The sequence below is a fragment of the Gymnogyps californianus genome, chromosome 2, assembly GCF_018139145.2.
Source record: "Gymnogyps californianus isolate 813 chromosome 2, ASM1813914v2, whole genome shotgun sequence".
Taxonomy (NCBI): Eukaryota; Metazoa; Chordata; class Aves; order Accipitriformes; family Cathartidae; genus Gymnogyps; species Gymnogyps californianus.
The window spans coordinates 45,976,744-45,994,687 of NC_059472.1; the positions used below are offsets into that span (position 1 = coordinate 45,976,744).

Sequence of the window (17,944 nt, forward strand, 5' to 3'; positions counted from 1 at the left end):
AAGCAAAGCTCCTTTCATGCTCTCAGAGAGCTTCCTAAAAACTGCAGAATTCTAGATTGAAAAGTGTTCAGCACAGGATATGCTAATTTTCACTTGAAATGAATGCTAAAGAGCCCTTTTAAGTCCAATAACTTTATTTCAGATTACAGCAATACTAGTAGTCAAATTGCATTTACTAAAAAGTCATTTAGGATGAATTTTTACAATTCAATTTGAAATACATACAACATCATTAGCATGTTCTGCAAAACCTCATAAAAGTATGTGGCATGACATATTAGTAATTACATTTAGCTAAAATGTAAATAGCATTATTCAGCTAAGGATTTTTTAGGTCCTTTGTAATCTCTTGTGTTGACATAAGTACCACTTAATCATCGCTACACTTGTCATAGCAAGTGATAGCCCCAAATCTTGAAAATCTTGCTGACTGGCAATATAGTAAGTAAGGCGAAGTAAAGCCATGACAGTTGACTTGCAAGGAAAACCTATGCTTGTCATAGCAAATGATAGTCCCAAATCTCAAAGATCTTGCAGACTGACACTATCTTAAGTAAGGCGAAGTAAAGCCGTGACAGCTGGCTTGCAAGGAAAGGCTAACTTACAGCAGTCTAACAGTCTTTCCAGTCACAGTCAAGAAGTCATCATCAGCCAAGGCACGAAGTGCTTCTTCAAACATTTCCTTAGTGACAGCCTTAAAGAAAAGAAGTAAATCAAGTAAAGATGGGGGAAGGAATACTTTAAAGACTATAAAAATGCCTTACTTCCTACCAATTTCCTTATCAGGTTTTTTAAGCTTTAGTATGTTCTTTTTGCCACTTGAAGTCTGGCCTGGAACTCTGAAGCTGAGTTTGCTATTTCAGAAGCCAGAATAAACTAAGATACAGCAAAGATTCAGCTCATTTATCCATAGAATTGGCTTTCTGGTCACATCAGCTGAAAAAGTTAGTGTCTCCCTTTCCCTCCATAATGTGATTTGAGAACAAGATAATGTTGATTTGGAAAAACACCATGCTTTTAAAATTAATGAAAATGTAAAAACAAAGCAGGAAACTTACTGTATCAGACTGTGCTCGGAGATCATCAAAAAGCTGTTGGTATTTCAAAGCCGGTGTTTTACCCTTTGACTGGATAAGCTTCCTCAAGGCTTGAGCCAACTCCTCTTTCCGCTTACGAGCTGTTGCACTCATTCCTTATAAAAGAAAGAAAACACCTTTTATAAATAAACTAAGAAGGACAGGTTAGTTTACATTTAAAAATTACAAAAGCCCAATAGTATCCCAGGCTCATCACTATGAAAACAAACCTGTAGTGAGAATGGATATGTCCACAATTCCAGTCCTTGGATCAGTAGCAGACTGTTTCAGTGCTTCCCGATGGAGGCGTTTTGCTTCTTCTACATCAATTGTTTCAACTTTCTCAGAAAAGCGTACTTTAGCATGTGCTTCTGCCAGTCGGATCAGAGACTCAAGTTGTCGAGGATATGCAGAAACCATTCCCCTACCACTACCAATCTTCCTCATGTCCACGTATGCCTGAAGAGTGTCATTAAATATTTCAGTAAATCCTGTTATTTCTATTATTTTCAGAGTCCACTTCATCCCCCACCTCTTATTTCAGAATATGAGCGATTCTGGCAAGCTGTTCCAAACGCTATTTCTGCTTGTATACCTTCACAATTCTTCTGCAATGAAGGATAACCACATCACATATACACATTTCCCTTATAAAGCAATTAAGCCATGATAATGAGTCAAGTTTTGAATCACTTTAAAAACTTAGGACTCCTGTCTTAGATAATAGTGCTTGTGTCTGTACCGACACATTTCATTTCAGTAGAATTTTATGGTTTTATTACTGTGATAGAACCAAAACCAACACATCTGCAAGCTAACGATCAAAGCGCAGAATGACTTGTATACTGATCCCTCTTTCCTTTATAAATGCTGGCAATTTTTAGAGACATTTGAAGAGTCTTATAGAAAAATTATATAGAAATAGGAAGGATACATATGAGGGGATTTTGCCATTTTTCACAAGTCAGTAAGGACTCGGAACATTATTAACAGCAACTCCTTTACCTCAATAAGGGCTTGGCTTGCTTCTTCACTTAACCTGGGATTTATATAACTACGAGCATATGCAATGTAATCCCTCAATACTGCCATATCCATGTATTCCTCCTCCATCTTTTCTTCAGTTTGGTAGTACAGTGAAACCAAATGGCGAGCAAGACGTCTGTCATAAGCTTCATCACGTGGATCCAACATTAAAAAGATCAAGTCAAATCTGAACAGGATAAGAATCCAGTATTAGTGTGTCTACTTTCTTGCCATTTAAAGTAGTTTGTTTTAGGGGTTTTGACTTAGCAAGTACAGGTAGGAGTTATTAGACTATTAATTCCTACTCTAAGTAGGAGCTGCTCTATTAAACTGAAAAGATAATTTTTCTAGAATGCTGAAAGTACAGAACAGCATAGTGGATTTGCTTTCATCCTATGGATGGGAACTCCTCACGAGATGCAACTGCAGCACATAGTTTAATTTTCTATCAGCAGACACTAGATGTTGCTCTAACAACTATCGCCTAAAGGGCTAGGACTGCCACCTCCCTGACTGAATTTTACAGAACAACATGAAGCAGGCACAGATACTCAGATTCTACCACCTCCACTGCAAGTTCCCTGATCATCAGTGTTTCACTTTAAAAGTTTTATGGAGCCAAGAAGAACATCCTGAGTTTTTGCTGAAGTTATCAATACTGTAAGTTTCAGAACAACTCTTCTCTAGGAGATGATTATGAAACAACAGAAAAACTACAACATAGATAAAGAGATCCTACAGATCTCATCACATCTTCTGTTCAAGGTCAATATCTAAATACTAAAAGGCAGTTCTCTGCTCACATAGCAGCTGTAAGAACAGCACTTAAAGTAAGTGCTGTAAAAGTTTTCCACTATGCTACAAAGAACGCAATCGTTCTACTACATTTAATCATTTTCACAACAGAAAGTATAACATCTCATAAAAATGAGACATGCAAGCAGGAGTTCAGTACCTTGACAACAGTGTATGAGGAAGCTGAATGTTTTCAATAGTAGTCTTTTTCGGATTCCACTGTGATTCTATAGGGTTAGCTGCTGCTAGGATAGATGTACGAGCGTTCAGTTGGCAAATAATTCCAGCCTGTCAAAATGAAAAACATTTCTGAAACCAGCTGCAACTACATACCACCAAAACTTTTTCCCCCAACTTCGTGAGATCACCAGTGTTATGGGTTCTGTAGTAAAAAACTGCATTGCAAAAGCCTTTTAGAGTAAAGCAAGAACAAAAGCATCCGGAAATACTACAGTTTGCTACAAAAGCTGTATTCTTTTGTAAATGAGTTGTTCCACTGATGACAACAGAAAAGTGTAATCCTTTGTTCCTTGGTAACTTTTCTGTTTCAGCTGCCTAGCATATACCATGCTTAGTGGAAAGAACCTGGAATTAAACAGACGCTTACCTTTGCGATGGAGAGAGTCTGTTGTTCCATTACTTCATGTAATACTGATCTTGTGCTTTCATTCATTTTATCAAACTCATCAATGCAGCAAATGCCATTGTCGCTAAGTACTAGAGCACCTGTCTGAAGAACCAGTTGCCGTGTTTCTGGATCCTTCATCACATACGCAGTCAGACCAACTGCACTTGAGCCTTTGCCAGATGTATACTGGCCTCGAGGAACCAGGTTATACACATACTGGAGCAGCTGTGATTTACTAGTACCAGGATCACCACAGAGAAGAATGTTGATCTCGGCGCGAAAATTGCCTCTTCCTGTGTGAGTAAAATCCTTTCTTGATCCCCCGAAAAGCTGAAGCAGAATTCCCTATAAAAATATTCTCTTTAAAAATCAAAACATCACCTCTTATATAGCTAACAGAGCAAATCCAACTGTTGAACTGAAACATCTAATAAACTGCTAAAATGAACACAACTCTGACATGAAAGAAAACACTTGAAACTGCTTTTAGAAGTCTTTAAAAGGGTTCATTCGTTATAGATATCCTCAATTCCAGTTAATTACATATAGTTAAACTGCTAGGTCCTACAAACTCAGCTTCTAATTAAAGTTTGAAATTAGATTCGTTCCAAATCTATTCCAAAACTTATGTAATTAAAATTTTGATAACATTCTGCTGACAATAGGAAAGCCAGAATAGACTAGTGTTTTCCCTAAAGCTATGTTTAATCTAGGACCAAAGTACTATTACGTCTTTTGTATCATTAGAAAAGTGCCATTTTTATCAGCTTTTTAGTCAAGACTAATCAAGTATCATTTTCTTTTCAGGAAAACTGCTTTACTGCATTCACAACATTACTTAAATAAAAGTTCTTTACTTGCCCATATAGATGAAGTTTAAGGTCTTTTGTTTCATCGGAATTTACTAACACTTCCTCTGCATTTCTTAAAGAAAGCGTATGCTTGAGGTGTTAGTAAAGAAATAAAAGTAACTAACTTCAAGTATTTTGAAAGTACTGGAATTATTAGTATAAACATATGCTTATAATTTTATCAGTTAGCTAGAATTATCAGGGAGGATTTTTTTTCCTTTTCAAGTTTACTAGATTAAAAATTCACCATTTCCCAGTATTCTTTCTGTATTTTTTTCCCTCTAGCAGTATATATATGCTAGAAAGTCAATGAAAAGAAGTGATAGTGACGACGATGGCTGGAAACAGCAAGGAATACTGAACGCTACCTTCATGTAAAGCCTCTGCACAATTTCTTACAGAAATCCTTGCAGAGGCATGGAGTGAGCTATCTGTATTAGTTCTGTTCTCATTCACTTAGAACAACCTGTGGAGGCCAGTAAAACCTGTTCAGTAGTTACAAGAAGTATGACCTGCCCCATTTTATTTTCCTCAAGGTCCCCAATATAGAGTATTGGTACTCCAATGCGTGTGGGTTTCAAGCACTTTCAGGTATTAAAGATAGAAATTTTGTATGTTGTTGTGAACAGATTTTGGTCAGAACCTGAAGATCTCCCTTGGTGAAGGGTCCCTAGCTTTCCTCAACTCCACCCACTACACCTGATGTGCGTTATTAGTGTGGTGAGGAGGTAACAACAAATGGACTTGTCATTACTGTATTTCCATTTCAGCAGGAAATCGTTGTATGATTTTGAATTCAACTTCTAACCATTTCAGAAACCTGTGAACTATGATAATGTATAAATCTATAAAGAAAAAAATAAGGAGTATACTTGAAGAGGATTGTTCGGTGGCTGACATTACCTTGAGACCCACTACTGACTAGTTTTTGCAATGATTGTAGTACCTCAGTTGAGCATTTTATTGGAACAGTCCCTTCTTGGCTACATCTAAGTAATTAACATCCCATAAGTCAGGGTCAACCACATGTCATTTTAAAGCTACTGTTCTCCTGTGGATGCCTCTTTTCAGCAATCACTTACTATGTTATAAGCTACTTATTTTTCTTTGATCACCAGTAATCTGAACATTCAAGAAATGTCCAAGATGCATACTGCAATTAAGTTTTCCCAGTTCTGCTGCATTCCTACCTTTTCAATATCTTCCCTCTAATTAACACTCCTTAATACTATGAAAAGAATTATGATACTTACAACCAGCTCCATCCTGATAAGACCATGGAGTTTTAAGACTGCTCAAAATACAGTTTTTTGAATTTTGAAGCCTCAAGTCATTTTTATAGCAAACAATAATTACAAGTGTACTTGCATATAAATACATTTCTTACAAGAGAAATACAGAATTTGATTCACCTTTTTGATATCTTCATGCTCATAGATACTTGGGGCCAATGCTGAAGAAAGTCTTTCATATATGTCTGTTTTTTTCGAAAGCTCTTTTAGAATTTCCACACGTTCCTCTGTAAACATTTTTTGCTCCGTTTCCTCATCAACACCGTGCAGGCGTTTTGCATCTGTCTTACGATAGTGTATGACATCAATGTGGGTCTTGTAGACGGATTTTACGTTGCTGACCCTTGGATTAACTCGAATTGGGACTGCCCTGTAGATACCTAAATACAATTTTAATCACAGCATTAGATATGAAGAAACATGGTAATTCCAAAACATGAAAATTCTACATTTCCCCTTGAAAAGCTTTTCAAAACAGCCTAAATACTTCAGTCAGTTTATTTCCCAGTACGAGTGAGTCACGTGGAAGTCAATGGAACATATTTAAGTCATCTAGACCCTATTTTTGCTGGTGCATGTATGTTTAACATTCCTATTACAAGTGTTCTCAACAAGGAAAGTGCTTAAGCATTTTAGAAAAAAAGGCTTGATGCTTTCAGAAGTCCTGCTCTGATGTCTAAAGTCAGCATTTCCCCATTTTATAAGTGCCAAGTTTAATAATAGATTTCTAATGCATCTCTAACAGCTAGCAGTACAGCAGTTCTTTTAAAGCACAGTGGTTTATAAAATGTGGTTGCAGTATCACAGGACTTAGTCTATGCTACCACTCTCCTGACAGCAGACACTATTTAAGATACTGCCTCTTCCTCACCTAGATTCTCAGAATGAATCGTCAAGGTCAGACAATCTGGAGATTGTCTAGTCCAACTATGGGCTCAAACTGGAGTCAACTAGAACAGGTTGCTAAAGGCCGTGTCCAGTCAGGTTTTGAGTATCTCTAAGGATGGAGACTCCACACAGCCTCTCTGGGCAACCTCTGCCGGGACTTGACCATCCGAACAGTAAAAAAAAAAACCTTATGTTTAACTGGAATTTCCTGTATCTCAGCTTGTGCCCACTGCCTGCCACTGGGCACCACTGAGAAGAGTCTGGCTCTGTCTTCTTGACACCACCACCTGCCACACACCAAGTCAGGTATTTATGAACACACTGGTGAGATCCCCGAGCCTTCTCTTGTCCAAGCTGAGCAGTCCCAGCTTTCTCAGCCTTTCCGTATATGACGGACGCTCCAGTTATCATCATGGCCCTTTGCTGAATTCACTCCAGTATGTTCACATCTCCGTTATACTAGGAGAGCGCAGAACTGGACACAGTACTCCGGATGTGGCCTCATCAGTGCTGAAGAGAGGGGAAGGATCACCTCCCTCGACCTGCTGGCAACAGTCCTCCTAATGCAGCCCAGGAAGCTGTTGGCACCACAGTCATGTGGTCTATCAAGCACCGCTTCCTTCCAGTTTTGCTTTGGTCTGCAAGTTTGCTGAGGGTGCGCTCTGTCCCATCATCCAGGTCATTAGTGAAGATATCCAACAGTGTTTGGCCCCAGTATTGACCTCTGGGGTACACCTGTGGTACACCAGCCTCCAGCTGGACTTTGTGCCACTGACCATAATGCTGTGAGCCCAGCAGTTCTGCCAGTTTTAAAGCCATCTCACTGCCCACTTATCTAACCCATACACCATCAGTTTGTCTATGAGGATATTATGGGAGACAGTGATGAAAGCCTTGCTGAAGTCAAAATAAAGAACATCCACTGCTCCAGTCATCTCATTGCAGAAGGTTGTTATCCACTGTAAATCCATGCTGATTACTCCCAATCACCTTCTTGTCCTTCATATCGTTAGAAATGGTTTCCAGGATTATTGGCTTTATCACCTTCCCAGGGTCAAGATGAGGTTGACTGGCCTGTAGTTGCCCAGGTCTCTTCCTTGCCCTAGGAGTGACATTGGCTTTCTTCCAATATCTTAGCCAGTCACCATGACTTTTCAAGGATAACTGAGTGGCCTTGCAAAGACAGTGGCCAGCTCCCTCAGCACTTGCAGGTGTATCCCCTCAGGTCCCTTTATAGAGTTAAGATCAGTGAAAAAGAAGGATGCAAATACTCAAACCAAATTTTACCTGTGACATTAACTCTGTCACCTGGCTGAACTTTATCAACAAGGTCATTGTGAGCAAACAGCGCAACAGTATGAGGGGTCTGTCCAGCTGGCATATCTTCAGGAGACTCCTGCAGTTTGATCTAGCAAAAAACAGTTAAGTTTTAGTTTCAAAAAAGCAAAGCTTTTCCACAGAGCACACAACACAATCTTGTATTAGCACAGTCTTCAGCATCATTTTGAATCAGGAACGTTGCTCAAGAACAAAATACCCCCACCCAAACAGCAAAACTGGTTACTAATAAAAAGATGATGAAAATGAGAATTCTGCTGGTTGCTTACTGGTATGGCTAAAATGCTGTTACAGACAAGGCTCATCTAGTCCAGATAGAAGTGGACATACTATATATAAAAAGGGGCTTCCATATGGAAACATTAAGATGTGTACATACTTCATTTCATCCTTTTAATGCATTTCTTCTCCAAAGTAGACTTACCCTTTCGCTAAGCTGTTTCACCCATTTTCATGTTCCAAAACACTTTTCCCTTTTCAAAACATTCAGTCTCAAGATACATACACTAATGCTATTGATATTAGGGGGTGGAGGAGAAAAAACTAGAAACTGTTTCATTTTACCTACTACCTAAGCACAACATACCATCTGTTTGTCAGAGAACATGGATCGATTGTGAATCAGTGCCATACTGTGCGTTGTGTTACAGTTCTTGCATACTGATGGTTCAGCAATCCTGCCACGATCGATTTCTACTCTGGTGGTGAAAGCGCAAACCTGGCATTTAAAGAATGCTTCTTGCATCTCAGGAATTAACTGGGAGCTTCTGATGACCATACCACTAATGGTGATAAGTTGATCAATATCTACAAAATAGAGACTCGAATCATGACTTCATACTCTTAAAATAACCTTCAAAATTTCATGTTACATTAGTTTTTAGGTGGGAGGTAGACATTCGGTTAGGTACTAGTATTTTGTCTAAGGCAAAGCAAAAAGAATCATAAATGTGTAGTACAAATATTCTAATTTACAGGAGTATTTATACAAAAGAAAGAATCCTTCGCACTTGCGGAACTAAGAACATGAGCAGCTGATGCCAGGAAAGATTTCCTTTATGGATAGATTACTCTGTGTTTGGGCTCTAAAGCATTTGCTTCTGAAACAGACTTATATAAATGAAAGACATGGGTCTGGATGGACCACAAGTACAGTTTTATATGGTCTTCATGTAATTCTATGTTAACATTCAATAAGTTTATATAAATCCTTAAGATTCTGTTCTAACATGGCAATCAGAAGTTTACCTTCAGGGTTTAGACTTCTCATATTCCTAGTCTTCAGCGCATTATATGGCCTTACTTGAATTTGATGTTCTAATATTGAATCAGGGTAACGATCAAAAAAGATCTCATTGGCAGCCATGTCAAATGTTGGGATAACTTCCTGTATAAAATTGTTAGAAACAGTTAAGCTTACAAGTTAAAAAAAAAAAAAAAATCATAGAATGAAATATTTTTGCATAAAGCATTTTATGTGCTGCTGATCAGCCAGGAATGACTAAAAGTTATGCCAGCTGAGCATTTTCCTACATAACAGAAAACTTGCTGTTTAGATCAGATTTATTCATTTCAGTACTGCAAAAGGAAAAAAAAAAAGAAAAAGTACAAGACTGCAGATGTTGCAGTTTACCAGCTAATTTTGCATGCATGAGGCACCCACTGTAATACCTACAATCAACTACTACGAAACAAGACATTTTATATTAAGTAAAATAAAGAAGCCACAGAGATTACACTGAACATACAAAGTACTCATTGCATTTAAACAAACATATTAAAAGCCAGAAACATGAAAGGGCCACTTGAAAGCCAGAAAACAAGTGCAGTACTTCACCTGAGGATAGCAGACCAGTTGCCTGTAAAGATTTTCATCAAATGATCTTAGATGGTCACAATTTACATTCAGGAATGGTTCCCCAACCATATTAATCTGCAAGGTATTTGAAAAGAAATCTTTAGCTCAATGGCACACAAGACTAAAAAAGAAAAGGTAGATTTCGCCGTGTTACAAGTACCTCTTCAAGTCGTTGCATATAGCGTGGCTTGTTGAGATCCAAGCCAATGTCTTCATCTTCTTTAGCCAGTGGATCAATGAAGCACTGAAGAAATCTCTGAATATTAGAGGTAACGGGGAGACAGAAGGGAAAGATGAGCAGAATTTAGTAGTACAAACACCTACTTTGTATCAGATTCAGCTAATATTTGTTTAACTCAAACTAGCTTTTCATTTAAAAAAGGAAAAAACAAGTTAACCTACCTGGAATTTCTCTTTGCATGAGGCTACATTAACATCTGTTCCCCAAATAACAAGCTTCTGCCCAAGAGAGTGCTCGGTTGCTACTACATCCTCAGCCAGCTGCATGGAAACAAATTAAGCATACACAAACATGCATAGTTGTTTAAAAAGAAGTTGTCAGATACAAGAGCTGAAACATCTACCTACCCCATCTGAGTGTAAATCGACTTGTCTGGCTTTACGGACAGACCCGAGATCCGGCCTCTGCCTAACCGGAGTTCCTCGTACACCACTTCGTGGAGTACCTTCTACCCTGGAGCTGGGTGTGCCGTAAGTCAGAGGTGAACTGATATCGAAGTCAAGAGGAATAGCTATTAAAAAAAAAAATGTTTTATTATGATTATCAAGACATTTTACGTTTAAAGCAGAATGAAATTCAGCCTCTGCATTTGTCTCATCATTCTTCTACTGTCACAAAAGGAGCAGCAATCAATTCCAGTGTTTTGTTAAAACAGAAACAATAAAGATGTTGCGAGTCTACCTAGAACTTTTCTTTGCATTAACATCTCTTCTGAGATTCCAAGTTCTAGTAAAGCTTTGGCAGAGAACTTTAAAGCAGTACTGCCTTTTAAAACTATGTTAGTGTTCAAGCATAAAAAGTCAAAACGTAGCATTTTAGATGAAAAACATTTTTCAGTATTTTGGGGGCTGTGAAACAAGTGACACGACCAGCTACTGCAATTAAGAACAATCCTATTTATAAAAGCAAGAAAGGCTTTTTATGGCAATCAAACTAATTCTTTCCGCATTAATAATCTGACTTATTTTATTCTTTCTAGAACTACATGAAAGAATAAGGTGTAATCCCCGATACATACTCCCACAATAATTTGAAGCTACAACAGCAGATCTGACACTGACTATGCTCCTGCAGTGTTCGCTACGCTAAATTCAAATGACAAACTTGAGACAAAACTCATTTTTTTCCTATTTTTCAGCCGGATCCATTGTCCACACTGGCTCGCTACACAGCAGTGCAGGCAGCCCCCCGGGGGCGGGGTGCATCACCGCATCAGGGCAGCCAGCACAGGCACAAGCACAGCGGCACGGCCTGCCCAAGCCAGCGCTGCTGACCGGCCGGGCGGCCGCCGAGCTGCCCGAGCCCCAGCGTACCGGAGTGGCGGAACTGCGGGGGGCTGGAAAAGAGAGCATCGGGGGCGCTGGGGCTCTGCACGTCGGCGGGCGGGGAGGTGGGCATGGGCTGCAGGTCTCCGGTGGAGGTGGAGTCGTCTGTCCTACGCTTCTGCGAAGGGGGAGACCGAGCATCTTGTGCTGCAAGAGACAAGCAGAGCCGGAGCCGGCGTTTACATCGTCGCGCCACCGCACGAGGCGGACCGGGGGACAGGCGCGGCGGCCGGGAGGACACCCCCGGGGCAGAGAGACGGCGGCGCTGCCCCGGCGACAGGCGGACAGCGGAGCGAGAGCCCGCCACGCAGCCAACAACCGCCCGCTCCCCGCGGCCCCCACCCCGCCGCTGCCGGGGAGCCGCGGCCTGGCTCCGGCTCCGGCCGCCTACCCCCCGCCGCCGGGCCGGCACCTTCCCACCAAAGCACTTACGAGTCGGGGGGTTGCTGCCCCGGCCGCGCTTGCCGCGGCGGCGGCTGGGAGTGGAGGCAGGCGACGACATGGCGCTGCTGCGGCTCCCGCGGCGGTCCTACCTGCGGGGGGGTCGACGAGAGGAACGCGGGCTGCGGGCGCTCCGCCACCGGCCGAGCCCCGAGCCGGCGGGTTTCCCCTCCCTCCCTTTACCTCACGCACGCCGAGCGCGGAGCTGCCGGGGGGAGCGGGGCAGCGACCCCCGCCCGGCGCCTGCACCCCCACCCACCTCTGCGACCCCGAGCAGCACCAGCGACCCCAGGAAATTCCGCGCCAAGCGAGTCGCGTGTGCGCGCTCTCGCGGGCTTTCTGGCCAATGGGTAGGCGCGATCGCAACGGGAGCGCCCAGCGGAGGCAGAAAGGGGGGAGGCGGAACGGAGAAGGAAAGGAGGAAGGCGGTCAGCCCTGTGGGCATTCGAGGTGAGGGTGGCGCCCCGCTGGACTTGCTACAATAGAGACAGCAGTATACTGCAGGGTACTCCCTGTGCTACGAGACGGAGGCTGCCCTCAACAACGGCACATCATGCCCCCCCCAGCCCAGAGTGGAACCGCCCGCACCTGACCGAATTTCGCGGCAAAACTAGTGCTGCGGTCAGGCGGGGAGGCGTGGAGAGGTCGGAGCAGACCATTCTCCGCGGAGGGGAGGGGGGGACTACTACTGTACTGTACTGTACTGTGCGTGTACTGAGCCGATCCTGTGGCGAGAGACATAAAGATGCCCCCAAGCGCCCTTCCCTGCCACCGCCCGTTAGACGATCGTCCCGCCCGTGGCGCCTCTCTCCGCTCGGAATGGTCTGGCCGCAATCTGCCTGCCGTTCTTCTGCCTCCGCGTTCACCAGTCCTGATGCCACAGCCTGTCGCCCCCCCCCCCCCCCCCCCCGGCTGGTTGTGTTGGATCCGACCGGGGGCGGGTCCTTCGCGTCCGCTGCCCCTTCACCCTGTGCCGCTGCCTGCGCTGCCGGCCTGGGGCAGCATGGCCGGCGTCCAGGAGTGCCTGCACCAGCTGCACCGCTGCCTGCAGTCCAGCGATGCCGCCAGCGCCGCCCTGCACGGCTACAGCCTGCTCCGCAGCCTGGGGGAGACCTGCCTCACCAGCCTGGCGAGCGGCCCGCAGGGTGCGCCCTCGGGCCCGGCCCGGTCGCGGGGGGTGGCGGCAGGGGCTGGGGCTGGGGGGCCTCAGAGGCTCTGAGCGAGGCCTGGGGCGGCCGTTGCCTCGCTGGTGTCTTTAAAACAGCAGCTGTTCAGCTTGGGGAGGGCTCGTTAATGGTAGAGGGGGGACACACCAGATCGGTGGTCCTGCGGGGCGGCTCTGCCCTCCCTCCCTCAATTCTTCACTCAACACGACACTTGAGGGCTGCTGGCATGACATAAAAGGTTGATTTCGGGGGAGGGATGGCCTCTTGCCCCAGATAACCATTTACCTTGGTAAAAATACTATGGTGCGTGCCCCTCTCTGCCTACCTGCCTCCAGGCTGGCTTTCCCTCAGCCCTGGGCAGGGGCTGGGGCAGACCCCGGTGCAAGGTCAGAGGCGCAGGGCCTGGGCCTGAGTCCATGGGGAGGTCAGAAGCACCCACATTAAGTTGTGGTTTTTCTGATGACAAGCATCAGTCCTGTCCAAGACGTTAAGGCATCCTTCTGCACAAGGTGACGGGCTGAGCGGTGTCCAGCCCTGCCTGCTCTAGAAAGGAAGCCCACCGCCTGATGGTTTGTTTGCTTCCCTGCAGCGCTGCACCTGGCCCTGGTGTTTTCCCAAGAGCATGGCTTACTCGTCTTTATCCACAGATCCCTTGGCATTGAGGAGGTGAGTTGGTAAACTTTAAAGAAATGTTGAGATAGTACTATATGAACAGCATGTTATGTTATACACGTTTAAATTTTTTTTTTTTTTAACTTTTCAGTTTCGAGATTGCAGGGAAGAAGCATTGAAGTTTCTGTGTGTCTTTATGGAAAAAGTTGGTGACAAAGTTCATCCTTACGCCTGTAGTATTAAGGTGGGTAAAGAGAAATTATTTCCTAAAGGTCTTTGCTGAATCGTTGAAACAATTCTTGTGGGTCTCATACCGTAACAGATTTGTAGCTATCCTTCACCCCTCCCAGTCTGCTTTACCCATGTATGGTATTCTTGTTAGAGCTGAAATAACTTGAGTGACATAAAGTGTAATTCATACAATGGAGAAGTGTGGAATTGTTTCTTCAACTGTAGACTTAATTTTATTAACTTCTCTTTATAGAACATAATAGGTATTGATTTTGAAAGCAAGTTATTGATATTGAAAATAATAGTTATAACTTTTAATTTATACAGACCAAATTAATAGTTTAAGTGTAATATTTTAAATGTTTCTATGGGTGATGGTTAATTTTAAATACTGATTTTTAAAAATTTCTCCTGCAAAGTTGTTACTTTTGCAATATATACGGAAATTGGCGGAAACTACAATACCTCTAAAAATGAGGTTCCTTAAGTCTAGACTGCTGAATAATACTGCTTTGCATAGAAATGCTTGACTGCACCACTGCACTTTCTGATCTCAAATTAGTACCTATGTATTGTAAGGAATGATAGTACAGAGGCGGAAAATTTGCTATGTGTGCCTTTTATTCCAGAAACTGCACTTTGTTTGCTTGAGCTGGGATTTGTTGTTATGTCAGACAGTGCTGCAGTGTTGTCAGTGAAGCCACTTTCAGGACTGAATATTTTTATTGTTTTAGTCTTTTTTAAAAACCTTAGACTTGTTAGGAACAGATACTCTAAAGAGGTAGATGAATACATTGTTATCTTTGAATTCTCTTCTCTACTTACAAGTATTATAATGTCCATTTTCTTTCCTATCTAGCAAACTTGTATTAGTGTTTATACAAAAGAGAGAGCAGCAAAATGTAAAATCCCAGCTCTGGAACTTCTGATTAAGGTAAAATGCATTTTATAAACCTCTCTTGTTTCTAGAAAAAGTAGAAAAGCTGTTGTATTACTATAGTTGTGCTATAACATGCAGAAAATCTGTAATTTGCAGTAGCAAGAGAATAGTGATAGTGTAATATGTAGATGTTAGTAAGAGATATGTCTTAACAACAGATTGTCTTGGATATTGCTCTAGTAGGTTGCTGTGATCTAAGCATGTCATTCCTTCCTCTGCTAGAGCAAGACACGATTGTTTTGGGGGCAGTTGCAGATCTTCTCTCTCCCAGTTTATTATGGTTCTTTGAGGAGAAATTTTGCAGTTCTATTGTATTCTTAATAATATTATGTATTAATATATAATATTATAATATAATATATTAGACACAGTGTGGAGAAGGGCTTTTTTTCAGAAGTTTTATTACTGTGTGAGACAGTAGTTCATAATGTGCTTCCTCAGAAGGCATTAGACCCTTGTTTTGCAAATGCTTTTGCACCTACTTAGTTTTGTTTATGAGAAACAAAACTCCCTTCTGAGTTGTTCTGAGTCAATTCTTCTGTGAACTGGATTGGTTTTATAGCAGCAGGGAGGGAAATACAATATGATAAAGGCTACTGCAGACTTGCTAAGCCTCTGCTCTTGTGGGGTTTTTATATATATAAAATTATACTGTGTCATTTTCTTGTAGGTGATCTATATATAATATGTGTAATATAAATTAAAAATTATAAATTTTATATTTATAGATATATAGGAAGGTAGTTTGTTGTTAAAGTAGATTTCATGCCAATACTCTTTCCTGAACCAGTCACCTTGAATCTCTTTCATTGAATAGCATACTTAAGCTGAAGTTACACAAAATGAACTGTGTTTTTATTTAGACCAAGTAGGGTTGTGGTAGTGATATTAATGATTTTCCTAAATTTTCTTTTTTTTTTTTAATCTATCTTAGTTGCTCCAAAGTTTACGACGTTCCTGTCTGATGGAAGAAATGAAAGTTGGAGAGATATTTAATAAATTTTATGGGGAACTTGCCACAAAAAGTAAAGTTCCTGATACAGGTAGGCTTTAGTTTTTCTGTCCATGTCCTTTGTTTTATTTACACTCTATTTTTGTTGGATTATACCCCATGGAAATGTATAATTGTTATTCCCATGGCAAGTGTGTTTTAAAATGGTAGCTGTCGTGTTTTAGAGCTAGCAAAATTTGTTCAGGTCTTCTGATCATGATCATGCAGTTAGCTGCTTCTTAGCAGACCTGTATATATGTATGAGCTAACACGTGGGAAAAATCATATAATTGCATTTAATGGTGGTAGTTCATACTGAATTTAAGCATAGGTCTGGTTTAGGATTCCTGACATAAAGGAGTATTTGTATGTCTAATCTGTTATTATTAGTCCCTGAATGCCTAAATCCTCAAAGTAATTCCAGCTTTCTTGTTGTTAACCAATTTAACTTTGCTAGGCTCTTAGATTCCTCCCCCCCCCCCCAGGTTCAATACTAACCTGGTGTAGCTGAACCTTTGAAGTTACTCTTATACCTGTTTTATAATTATACACACACATACCCCTATAACTGTGAGCCTTAAGAGTAGTCCTGGTCCCTCCAGTGGGTGCTCTTATCAAAAGCAGAAGCTGCCCGTACCTGTCAAAGTTCATGTAAAGCCCAGCTTGGTTGCTAAAGCTCTTTGTAACCTTATTCCAGCCCCAGCCAGTTTTGTCTTCAGGGCTGCAGTTTTAGCGTGACAGTTCCTGCATTGGTCGCCCCTAATGTGAGCTCATCAGTTCCTGCCTTGCCTAATTATGTTATTTATGATGTTAAGTATGCTAGTATGAGCTCTAGTTTGATCATCTTGGTTAGTTATAGCTGAAATCTTGGCTTGACAGGTCTAGCCCTCACAAAACTTGCTGTGCCTGCATAGAACCCTTTGGCCTGAACTCAAGCCTAGAAATTTCTGCTAGCTGTTGGCGTTAACCCTGATGGTACTTAAAAAGACCCGGCATAACCTCAAGGCCAGCAGCAAACTTGGATTAGTGGTAAATGCTTCCTCAGTGGATATGGCCTTTATTAATTAGTTTTCTAAGCCACGTTTAGAAAGAGTGGGTTTAACTTAGTAATGTGGGAGGAGGATGCATCTGACATGGTAGTATGTAGATATATATATGTATGTATGTACATCATAAAGAGCCGTCTTTCCCACATGCTAATCACCAATTAAACTATCAGGGATGGTTTTCTCATGGTTGCAAGTTACATAGGAATTGCAATAGAAATGTCAAAGTAATAATTTCAGTAATTAATATTTAATAATATTAAATTACTTTCTAGTACTGGAGAAGATTTATGAGCTTTTGGGAGTTTTGGGAGAGGTCCAGCCTAGTGACATGATTAACAACTCTGAAAAACTATTCCGGGCTTATTTGGGCGAGCTTAAAACGCAGGTATGATTGGAATTTCTTTTCAGACTCTTGCATTGCTTTGTTTTTTTTCCTTTGATGTGTGTAGCGCTGTATGTTGGGATACTATTGTAACTAGCACAGTTTGTAGGCGTTTAACTGGACAATCATAAATGCTTCCTTAAGGACTGTTAGAGTTTGTGTTCTCTGGTTCTGAGAAGCTTTCGAAGTAAAAATTCAAGGCCAGCAGTGACAGTGAATTAACCAATTTACTGTGAGAAAAGATGGCACGTGATGATCATTGCGGTAGCGCCCAAGAAAAGTTACATTGCCATGCACTGGTAGTTTCTGATTTGGTCTCTACTAGCTGCAAAATCCTTGTGCTTCAGGTAAATATCACAGTTCTGCTGAACTTTACTTTCCTATATTCTGCACTTTTAAGACATTTTGTGTCCTGTCTAAGTTTTGCTATGGTTGGTCTTGGTGGAACATATTTCATGCTTTTCAAAGGATTTCTTATGCTTCTGTAGTTAAACTCCCTCCCAAATGATATGAAACTTCTGAGTAGGAGATGTTTCTGTGGACTTGTGTTCATAGAGGTGGGTGCTGCCATAAATGTATTAAGTTGGAGTATGTTATTTTATCTACACTTCTAGGAACTGGGAAGCCTTGGTGTAAATTTATCTCACCTTGAGGATAATATTTTTTTCAATTCCCACTTTTTTCAGATGACATCAGCTACAAGGGGACCCAAACTACCTGTTGTAGCAGGATGTCTGAGGGGACTGGCTGCACTCATGTACAACTTTACAAAGTCTTTGGATGAAGGTATGTTCTTTTTCTATGTGAAAGACAG

At 41.7% G+C, this 17,944-nt stretch overlaps 2 protein-coding genes across 2 annotated transcripts in view; one reads left to right on the plus strand and one right to left on the minus strand.

Annotated features, from left to right (window-relative positions):
- Positions 1-128: 128 nt before the first annotated feature.
- MCM4 (minichromosome maintenance complex component 4) lies at positions 129-12,078 on the minus strand. Its single transcript, XM_050892934.1, has 17 exons — positions 12,019-12,078; positions 11,751-11,851; positions 11,307-11,465; positions 10,341-10,504; positions 10,155-10,253; positions 9,913-10,008; positions 9,732-9,827; positions 9,143-9,281; positions 8,481-8,701; positions 7,844-7,964; positions 5,789-6,048; positions 3,505-3,870; positions 3,058-3,185; positions 2,082-2,289; positions 1,307-1,535; positions 1,059-1,192; positions 129-694 (listed from the first exon to the last, which is right to left on the minus strand). The coding sequence occupies exons 2-17, from the start codon at positions 11,818-11,820 to the stop codon at positions 602-604; spliced, it is 2,583 nt and encodes an 860-aa protein (XP_050748891.1). The 5' UTR covers positions 11,821-11,851; positions 12,019-12,078; the 3' UTR covers positions 129-601.
- Positions 12,079-12,762: 684 nt separating this feature from the next.
- Positions 12,763-17,944, plus strand: part of PRKDC (protein kinase, DNA-activated, catalytic subunit) — an 85,223-nt gene continuing 80,041 nt past the window's right edge. The window contains exons 1-7 of the mRNA XM_050890725.1: positions 12,763-12,904; positions 13,515-13,591; positions 13,689-13,781; positions 14,628-14,702; positions 15,643-15,751; positions 17,021-17,133; positions 17,817-17,916. Coding sequence (XP_050746682.1) covers positions 12,763-12,904; positions 13,515-13,591; positions 13,689-13,781; positions 14,628-14,702; positions 15,643-15,751; positions 17,021-17,133; positions 17,817-17,916 — 709 coding nt within the window. The remainder of the gene's footprint in view (positions 12,905-13,514; positions 13,592-13,688; positions 13,782-14,627; positions 14,703-15,642; positions 15,752-17,020; positions 17,134-17,816; positions 17,917-17,944) is intronic.